Source organism: Pagrus pagrus, assembly GCF_965226575.1.
Source record: "Pagrus pagrus genome assembly, chromosome: 19".
NCBI classification, from domain to species: Eukaryota; Metazoa; Chordata; class Actinopteri; order Spariformes; family Sparidae; genus Pagrus; species Pagrus pagrus.
This window is the reverse complement of record NC_140203.1, coordinates 3,068,068-3,078,960: the sequence shown is the minus strand read 5'-3', so window position 1 is coordinate 3,078,960 and position 10,893 is coordinate 3,068,068. Positions and strand designations below refer to the sequence as shown.

The following is a 10,893-nucleotide window of genomic DNA, read 5'->3' as shown; positions in this document are numbered from 1 at the left end:
TGTCTGTCTGTGTCTCTGTGGGCAGTTTGTCAGTGCGACAGCGTCACAGCCAGGTAAAACACAGTCATTAAACTCCACAGGTGTGTAATCGAGATGAAAATGAAAGGTCAAGTTTGAAGATGCGGTCCGACCCATAAGTACTGAGGACTCATGCAGTAATGCAGTAATCAGTACTGTGCTGTCGCGTGTTGACGGGCTGCTGGTGTGACGTCATCGCAACGTGGTGTGTAGTTGTGTTAAAAGAAATAAAAAGTAACAATCTGTTTGTTATCGATACACATTTTCTCTTTATTCAGAGTAACATGTACAAACTGAAGAGTTTATAAATTAAAAATAAATCAACCTACTTTGTTCACGACATGATGACTTCAGTGTATTTATACATCAAATATAAGATTATTATCAACATCCTTCATTTACACACATCGTACAACATCAGTCATTTTCACACTGTGACAACAAACAGGTCATAATTATCCAACACGATCTGACACAGAGCTCCTGCTGATGAGTGACCTCGGAAAGTAACTTTACTCCTGTCGCCTCAGTGTGTGTGTGTGTGTGTGTGTGTGTGTGTGTTGTCCGTCAAGCACAAACATAAACTTCAGTCAGGCGTGTGGGACGGTACTTCGACACATGAGCTCCTCACTGTCTTTATATTCAATTACAAAAACACGATGAAGCTTCAGAAACTGATCCTGTGACATTAAAGGGACAGTTCACCTGACAATCAGAAACAGTAGCAGTGTTATTCAACTCACACAAACACAATCTGGATGGATGAGGAGGAAAAATACATATTCTCGATTTCCTGGTGAACTGTCCCTTTAAGTTACTTTCTCAATCAAAGCTAATTGCTAATTACAGTCAAATACATGCACAATGCACAGGGTCAGAGAGGTATTACGCCCCAAAGAGGGTTAATGCGGCCCTGATGCAAAAGTACTGATGTTGCTGTCTGTGTTTTTCTGTGCTGGACTCGGTCACTGCAGCCGTCTCTCTCCTCGGCTACGTGGACTTTGCATCGGTCCGTCCAGAGGAGGCAGAACCTCGACCTTGTAGCTCACCCTCTTGGACTGAATGATGCTGTAGCTGTTGTCGAAACACAGCACGTCTGCAGGAAATGGAGGACAGAGTTAGCAACAGCTAGCATCCTGCAGGATATTTTAAATATATAGTTTGTTTCAGCTCATGTCTGTCTGTTAAATATGAAACCACAGCCAGCCACTGATTAGCTTAGCTTAGCATAAAGACTGGAAACAAGGGCAAACAGCTAGCCTGGCTCTGTCCGAAGTCTTTCTCTTACATTTACCACATTAATCCCAGAGATTGTCCAAGTTTTTATCCTTAATTTACTTCTTTAATCTCAGAAAATATTCAATTTTTTTCGCGTAAATGTAACAGTTTAATCATAAAAATTCAGATTTCTTACTCAGAATATTACTCCTCTCCCCAGCTCCATCATTTTTATTTAATCTTTTTAACCTGGCCCTACAACACCATCGTAGGATTCACAGGAGAAGATGCAGCCTGTAAACTAATCCTCCCCGTCCTCTAACGACTCGACATGACTGTGTTGTAACTCACAGACTCCGGGCTCGGCGCAGGTGAGGCAGCTGTCTTCAGGGACCAGGTGAGCGTTGTAGCGTTCGTTGGGCAGAACCTGCAGCATCTCGGCCACTTTCTGACCTTTGCCCTCTGTGGTCCGTCTGTACACTCCGAACCCGATATCTGCTCCGTCGCTGGCAAACTGCCACCTGAGAAGGAACAGACAAAGTTCAGTTTGATTTGATGACAAACAGGGAATGAAGGTTATCTGTGTTCAGATTTGAAGCTGACCTCAGGAGGCTGCTCGGTGCTGTGACATCAAACTCCAGCTGGAAGACGGACCCGCGGCTGATCGTCACACTGCTGTCGTACTGGATCTTCACCGAGTCCTGAACGTAGTACGACCTGGGCACTGTGCCGCCATATTTGATCTGCAACAACAAACACATCCGTCGTTTAAATCATGATCATTCAGAAAGACAACACTCAGGTTCTGCTGCAGGAGGTACTGGTTTCCTCTCACCATGGTTCTGCAGCTCGGGTCTCCATCAGGATCAGTCAGGGTTCCTCCGTACACCACAGGAAGCTGCTCTGGGTCGATATGTTTACGTAACACTTCCTGCCAGTTACCTACACAAAGAAAACAGTCAGGACTGGTGGTGCTGTCAGACGGATCACAGGTTCATGGTGCCCGGAGGATGAATCCTGCTGATTGTACTCCTGACCTTTTGACCTTTACTCCAGAACCACCTAGAGGTTCTGGGCAAAAGTTCTTGGATGCACTTCCATGCTGTTTACAGTCTTATTTTTACAGTCTGTGATGAAAAACAAAAAATTCAGAGAGGAAAGGAAATGAAAGGAAAGGAAATGAGAGCAAAGGAAGGGAAAGGAAAGGAAACAAGAGGAAGGAGAAGGAAGTGACAGGAAATTAAACAAAAGGAAAAGAGAGCAAGTAAGAGGAAACAAGAGGAAAGGAAAGGATTGATAAAAACAAAATTCATCTTACTTCCTAAAACGATGATCTTCCGCCGTGTTTCCTCACACAGGAAGTGTTTGATGAGGTTGTAGGCCATAGGAAACATTTTGGGAGCTGCATCAGACAGAAAATCAAGAAACAATCACAGATTAACCAAAAAAAACTCATAAAGAAACAATCAGATGTTGAAACAGAGAGTCACCGAGCTGAAGCACCTTTGATAAGAAACACTCTCTTCAGGCCTTCTGGATAGTTCTCTTCAAACATGGTGAGCACCTGCAGGAGGAGATCGGTGATGGTGAGATGAAGTGATGTTCATCAGATGAAACTCAGTGATTCAGTTGTGATTGTCTGACAAACCTCTCCGTAAGTCTCAATCGCAGGTTTCCAAACGTGTTTCAGTCCGAGTCCTTCACAGTCGTAGATCAGAGTGATGGCTTCAATGTTCTTCCCCAGCTGAGACAGAGACGAGGAGACGTTATTCAGAGGAGACGAGGAGGAAGGAGAGGAAAGCAAACAAGAGAGGAGGAAAGGAAAGGAGAGGAGAGGAGGAAACAAGAGGACAGGTCAAGAAAAAGAGGAGGAGGAAGACAGAGGGAACAAGAGAGGAGAGGAAAGGAGATACAAGGAATTTTTTAAAAGAAATGGACACAAAATGGACACCAAGAGAGAGAGAGAGAGGAAAGACAAGAGGAGAGAAGACAAAAGAAAGGAGAGGAGAGGAAATGAAATGAAGTGCAGTATCTGTGGCTGACCTTCTCCGTCTGCCTCCGACACTCCATCCGCATCATCTCCGTGTCTCTGATCTTGGTCTTCAGGAAGTCCTGTTTGGTGGCGGACAGCAGGAGACCTTTAGGATCCAGAGGACCAATCACGTCGTACCAGATGGGACTCCCCTCCATGTCGTACCCACACATCCCTCCAGACACGTACTTCTCTATCACCTGACGGACACGGGAAGCAGAGGACGACACAGAGTTTACATCTTTATCACAGCGGGACAATAAATTAAACCTCCAAAAATACATTTTAAAGGTCAGTATTTCACTACTGCTGCCTACATTACCCACAATGCAACTGCACAAACCAGTGGAGTTACCCTTTAAGTAGTGTGTTGAGCTCTCAGGGCCACCGTATTTATCCTTCCTTTAAATACCAAAATAAAATAAAGTCTGACTCCTCTTCCTCCTCACAACATCTCTGTTGACTGTCGCATGTTAAAGCTTTTTACTGTCCTGATGAATCAGTTTAATTTTGTGTAAATGGGTGCAAATAAAAAGTAAAGTCTTTATTTTAACATTCCCGCCTGAGTCAGTGTAAAGGAGCATGTTCACCTCTGGAGGTTTCCAGTCAGAGACGATGCTGTCGACCTTCATCTTCCTCCTGAACTCCAGGTGCTGCAGAGAGAAACAGAGGTGTGACGAGAAACTCACCAAACACACCTGAGAGGAGATAACGTGAGAGTTTAAAGGAGAGCTTCACCTTTCTGATCATGGCTTCAGATTTTTGAACGTTGAAGCTTCGGGCTGCAAGAAGAAGAGAAGAGAAAAATCCTGATCAGTGAAGTAGAGACTCGATTTAAAGGGACATTCCACCAGTTTCATTAGTGGAGGAACATGACAAGTATTCAGTAAAGTGAAGAAAATATATGATCTGGATGAAACTTGAGTAAAAGTCTCAAATCAATAGAAAACCTGAAGTCGAGTGAGGAAACTGTCCGAGGTTAACAGCTAATGCAAATATTGATCCACAGTCACAGAGTCCTCCATTGATCCGAGCCTCGCCGAACTCCGGGTCAATTCACAGAAGAGTCGAGTCCAGAGACACAAAGTCCAGAACAAACCGGCGGCTCAACGAGGTAATAGATTACATGAAAATGTCGGCACAGTCCACTTAATCCATTATTTCTGTTCGTCTCTACGGAGGCCGGCAGCGGACTACATTTGTACTTCAGGTTTGTTTTTTTTAATTTACTTATTTATTCGTTTATTGATAATTGTTTTACTTTTCCACAGTTATATCCTAATTTTCCCGCCAGCTGTTTTTGATAACTTATTCTGTTTTATCAGTTTTGTTTTAGAGACCGTTGGCTCGGCTTTAAATGAACAGTTAGTTTAAATCCATGCAGCTTCACCGAGGTCAAACTTTCTACAGCGTCGAACAAACATTTACTGTCGGATAAGAGCAGATCAAACCTCCGGCTGAGTCAATAACAGGCCTCTGCGCTTTCAAGGCCACGAGGTCAGACGGACGAACACTAGAGGAAATAAATTACTGATTAACAGAGAGAAACGCTGGAAATGCCGTCAATGATAAAAAATGTTCGAGAGAAGAAAGGACACACTGTTTGTGAGGAATAAAACACAGCGTCACTCAGCTCTTCAGGAGGACTTGAGCTGAGCGAGTGTTAGCAAACATCACGTAGATATATTCAGTCAGTTAGCTGACTTGATGACTCAATAATGACTCTTTTCTACTTTTGTTTTAGCATTTATCATGATCCTGTAAACGTCACTTGTGGACATGAAAAGCAGACAAAGCAGCCAGCGACACTGAATGAACACTTCTCTGTCTTGTAGTTCGCTGCTACATTAACCGCTGTTAAACAGGCTGTCAGCATCTTCTGTCAATACAACTGGTTTCATAGAGAACCGACCGACACACCTTCATCTATTTAGTAATGCAAACATCAGGTCTCTCAGACCTGAAGTGATTTGGGGCGAGGTGTTGAATGAGCGGGAAGACTAAAGCTGTAATTGACTTCACATCGAGGTGAAAACAGTGCTGACACGTTTATTGGCCCATTAGGTGATGACCGATACCCACGATAGCACAATATCGTTAAAGAAAGAAATATGTTTGTACACAACAACAACAAACTGACACTTTTCACAAGGAAAGAAACGACTTAATGTTTTGCATTTAATGCCGAATTCACAAGAAGATACTAATGATTAAGAGTTTGTTAGAGACAACATTTCACAAAGTTTATAAAGTCTCTTCTCACACCACAACTCGCAAAATTGTAGAATTTCTTAAGGGAGTCTGGTGACTTTCTCCACAGGCGTCGAAGAAACAGCCTACATTGGTTACTGATTACTGTATTTGAAAATTGTTACATGTTTATGGTGAATAAAATGTCTTCTTTCATAAATTTAGTGCAAAATCAGTTGAAACAGCTGATAAATGTTGGCAGGTGAGATGCACTTCAGAATGGAAGCAGACGGGCTGGTACGGCGATGCTGCAACAAACTTTTCTTTACTTTTTACAAGGAAAGAAACATCTTAATGTTTTGCATTTAATGCCGAATTTACAAGAAGATACTAATGATTAAGAGTTTGTTAGAGACAACATTTCACAAAGTTTATAAAGTCTCTTCTCATGCCACAACTCACAAAATTGGGCAATTTCTTAAGGGAGTCTGGTGACTTTCTCCACAGGTGGCAAAGAAGCAGCCTATCTTGGTGACTGTTTACTGTATTTGCATAATGTGACATGTTAACAGTCAGTAAAATGTCTTTTTCCATATATTTAGTGTGAAATCAGTTGAGACAGGGTGTTGAAACGGCTTCCAGACTCACTGAAGACACAGAAGCAGACAGGCTGGTCCAGCGATGCCACGATAAACTGACATTTTTTTGTGACAGCAGTGGATCTCGATACCGAAGCCTCCGGCTCAGGTATTTCCTCTCAGTCCTGCAGTGAAACCGGCTGCGGTTTGAGGTCATGGGAACAGGTTTGTTTAGAGCAGCCTCAGACAGCAGAGAGTGTGAGCGTAGCCTCGGGCGGTAGCTCTCTGAGACAATTTGAATAATGACGGCCAATACACAGACAGTGTGTTTGTTTGTGTTGGAGGAAATGTACCTGTTGTGGTTTCCTCTCATCATCATTAGTGTGAGAGTTTCATTCACAGTTTACACAAGGAAGGAAAAGTACCAACACAACTCTGTAGAAAGTCTCCAGCTGCTTCAGCTGTTCAGCAGAACGCTGCAACTCTGTTTCACTGTGAAGCTCCAGAAAGCATGAAGGTGAGGAGATGATGACTGAATTTTCAGTTTTGGGTGAACTGTTCCTTTAAAACAACCTGTTTTATTTCTGTTTATGCTGTAAATTATTAGCAAATTCTCTCTCTTCTCCATCTCGTCTGTCGTGGACCTGCTGGCTCTTCCTCTTATTATTAAAGATGTCACCTCGTGCTTGATTGACTGATGTGTGATTAATGTTTTGCCCTCATCGTGTGTGTGTGTGTGTGTGTGTGTGTGTGTGTGTGTGTGTGTGTGTGTGTGTGGAGGTGTGCGCTCTCACCTCTGAGCCAGCGCAGGAGGTAGTGGTCGTGCTGTGCGGGGAGGGCCGGCAGGATGTCCTGGATCCTCCCCCGAAACTGGAGGCAGAGAGTCAGAACATAAACATCACAATCAAACGGCGGCTTTAAATTAAAAACAACATTGTTATTTACAGGAGAGTTGAGTGTTTGGATGAGAAGATTGATACCACTCTCGTGTGTGTGTACGGTGGATATGGGGCTGGTTAGCCTAGCTTAGCATAAAGACTGGAAACAGGGGGAAACAGCTAGCCCGGCTCAGTCCAAATGAAACACAACCCTCCGTCTACCAGCAGCTCTGGAGCTCACTGACGAACCTGTTTCATCCTGTTCATTCAAAGTGCAAAGAAACAGACAGTTCGTGCTGCCGGCCAAGAAACAGTTCAACGATTAACGTCCTGTAAAACAGCAAATTAGCGCTTTAATACTTAAGTTTAGTTTCCTGAGCCAGGGCAGCTACTGTCCCAGCTTTTCTACACGTTTAAACAAGTTAGATTTAATTCAATTTTCGAGACACTTTGAGGCCTGAAGGTCAGATTATTTGATTTTAAACTATTTAAGACAGAAACCTGTTGCCTCTTTCAAGTCTTCATGCTAAGCTAAGCTAAGCTAAGCTAGCTGGATGTAGCTTTTTATTTACTGTACAGACACCAGAGTGGCATTAACCTTCTGATCTGGCTGAATCTAAACGTGTTCCCTAAATGTTGAACCTTTCCTTTAAAGTTTGAAGCTGGTTCATTGATTAGTGGCCTGACTAATAGATCGTTAATCATCCTCGAGGCAGATTTCTCTCCTGAGTCGAGCTCACCAGACGTAAAGGTTTGCAGCTTTTCTTAAATCTTTAAAAAGGGTCATTTCATTTAATCTCATTGGGCTTTTTAAGGACATTTTAAAGTACAGTAATTGAACAACAATCAACAAATGAATCAATATTAACAATGTTTCTTGCACATTATCCAACACAGACAATAAGTAAACTAAATCTTTGTTATTGTGTCCCAACGTGAACTTGTAGTGTAATAAAAAATAAATATTCTTCCAGTAGAAGAAGTACTCGCATCCTTAACTCAGAGTAAAAGTACTAATACAACAATACAGAAAAGTAAAAGTCGGACATTAAAAATGTGACTTACTTAAAGAAGTTTTACTAAAAAAATATAAAATCATCCTGTTATAAATGGATTAATACTTTCTGTCTGGTAAAAAATACTACAATATTTTCCACTGGTATATACTTAAGTACAAAGTAGAACAAAATGGAAATACTCAAATGAAGTACAAGTACTTCGAACTTGTATTAAAGCACAGTAAATCTCAGTGTACATAACAACAGTGTCACTATGAACACAGGAGACAGTTACCATGAGATCCATGTGTTACTACAACAAAACAACCACAGAGAAAACTGAATACAACAGAAGGAACTCATCAATATTCACAGATCAATACCTTCAGTGGATTCTTATTGATCGAAATATGTTTTTTTTTTTACCTCGGTTAAGATTTCATCCTGTTTTGGACTCAAGTCTCCGACTCGTCCGCTCATGTTTCCTGCTGCTGTGGCAGAGTGTGAATGAAGTGAAGTGGAGGGAAGAGCTGCAGGTAGACGAGGCAACGCCACGCCTCCACACACACACACACACACACACACACACACACACACACACACACACACACACACACACACACACACACACACACACACACACACACACACACACACACACAGGTGGACTTTCATCCCTGGAGGCGCTGTATTACAACACACACACTGTGGTTTGTTGGAGCAAGTCAATGGAGGAATAAACAAAGTACTACTACTACAAATAATGCCAACAATACTACAGTTTAAAAGTAGTAAAGTAAAACATTTTTTTTATTATGCTTGCTTTATTTCCAACATGTTGTATATTACTGTTATTATTGTGTTTATCTGATATTATTATTTCCTCCTGAGATGTTTCATGTTTGTAACATTGTTTTGGAAAGTGCAGTATAAAACAAGTTAGTTTTTATTTTATTTTATTATATTATTATTATCATAAACAGCCGGTTCACAGGTCAAAACATTTTTGTTTTTTTGACTGTTAATTTTTCGGCTTTTGTTGCTTCATCAGGAGAAGAGAGCGCAGGTTTTGGATTAATGCTGCTGTGAGTGTTATCTTCTTATCAAAATAAGAGAGTGTTTGGTCAGCAACACGTCTCATCTCATCGATGCTCATGCAGTTAAAGAGGAAAGACACTTTCTGGTATCCCTGCCCTCTTTATCCAATCAGGACAGAGAACTCCATAAAGAGGCGGTCCTTCCTGCAGCCGAACAACACAAGAGAGCAGGATCCTCCTGTTTCCCCGGTGACGGCTTATAATACAAAACACAGCAGGTGGAGAAAAAACGCTTGAAGAGAAGAAAGAGGAAAAAGAGCTGCCTCGAAAAACAGAAAGGAGTCGTGCAAGTGTGGTGACGTAGAGGAGGGAGGAGCCTGCTAACTGCAGAACAGGAAATTAGCCTAAACGACGACAAGGCTTAAAAGGTGCAGACTCTGAGATGATCCCTGTCCACGACATCTTTTTTCGACCATCCAACACCGCTGAACTAAAGTCCGGTCACAGGAAACAGAAACAGATGAAGTGACAGGCGGACTCTGTGTTTACGTCACTGATGCTCACAGTCAAAGTGGATGCAGCGTTTACCTGATGTCCAACTGTTAATGTGACGCTGACGACCATATTATATTTATATTTTATTTTATTTATATATTGTAAATTTAAAAAATACACTTCAGACAATAAAGACGAACTACAGATAATATTTCCCTCTGAAATGTGAAGTATTAAGTGGCTGTAAATGGAAAAAATACTTCAAAATTGTACTTGAATACAGTACTTGAGTAGTTTTACTTGTAGTTGTAAAGAAATGTGGAGACATTAAGACTATATTTTTTTAACAAGCTATAAGAGAAGAACTCCAGGCTAAATTAAATGTCAGACAAGAACAGAAAGATTACGAACATGTTTCATAAAACTCATTTTATTCTTAAATACACGAGCTATTCAGAAACTGATCAGGACCCAGATACCAGGTTCACCAAATAAAGCTGGTGCTTATGAATAAATACATGATTTACATAAAACAACACAATCGGAGCAGAACAGTCCTTCTCATGTTGACTCGGCGGGAAGTTGTTTTGATCACCCCAGAAAGAAAAAGTCATCATTTGCCTCCCAAATTAATAAAAAAACAAAATAAAACCTGAAGGAAACAGATGTTCACCCCTCAGTCATCCCGTCTGCAGCGCGCCAAAGTTCAATGGATGAAAATAAGATCGATCAGCTGTCCACAAACTGTCGCTGCATGTTTTCAGGTTGTTTCCTCGGCAGGTGAGCAGGTCGACAAACTACCAGCCTGCGTCTGAAGATGATTAAACCCCCCACTGACACAAACAGGAGAAACTGTGACGTCTTCTCACGGGTTACGATGGTTATTTCAAATTCAGAGACTGAATAACCTCCACATTCATCTGTTGGAGGCGGCTACTGCTTCGATAGATCATCACAAGTTATTCTGGGGACTCTGAAGTTTCATGATTATAACTTTGTGTCTTCTTCTGCGATTTGAAAGCTGAAACACTGATTTGTGAAAATGAATGAAGATGTGATGTAGCAGCTCTGAGAGGCTGTACTGCAGGCACAGCGGCGCTTTGAGCTAAATGCTAACGTCAGCATGCTAACATATGATGTTCACCATCTTTGTCTGCTAATGTGTTAGCATGCTAATGTTTGCTAATTAGTGCTAAAGACAAAGTACAGCTGAGGTTATGAAGGTTGGACGACCTCCTGGTCAGCAGTTAATACATGTTTATAACACACTATAATGTAGTTGTTAGCAGATATAAATGTTTATTAATGTAATCATCAATAAGTGTAACACCTTCTGTCACACCTGAACCTGGAGGCTGGCAGGTAATTAAAGTTGCATTGTGGGTAATGCAGGCACCAGGTTTTGATAAGTAAGAAGATCGTGTGGAATAACAAGCTGACATCTCAGGT

At 41.7% G+C, this 10,893-nt stretch overlaps 1 protein-coding gene across 1 annotated transcript; it reads right to left on the bottom strand.

Moving 5' to 3' along the window:
- Window positions 1-322: 322 nt before the first annotated feature.
- sec14l7 (SEC14-like lipid binding 7) lies at window positions 323-8,397 on the bottom strand. Its single transcript, XM_084382651.1, has 12 exons — window positions 8,339-8,397; window positions 6,831-6,906; window positions 4,007-4,050; window positions 3,859-3,921; window positions 3,280-3,468; window positions 2,885-2,980; window positions 2,740-2,800; window positions 2,555-2,638; window positions 2,072-2,178; window positions 1,840-1,979; window positions 1,588-1,757; window positions 323-1,114 (listed from the first exon to the last, which is right to left on the bottom strand). Exons 1-12 carry the CDS (start codon window positions 8,390-8,392, stop codon window positions 984-986), a joined length of 1,215 nt encoding a protein of 404 aa, XP_084238777.1. The 5' UTR covers window positions 8,393-8,397; the 3' UTR covers window positions 323-983.
- Between the last annotated feature and the right edge of the window lie 2,496 nt (window positions 8,398-10,893).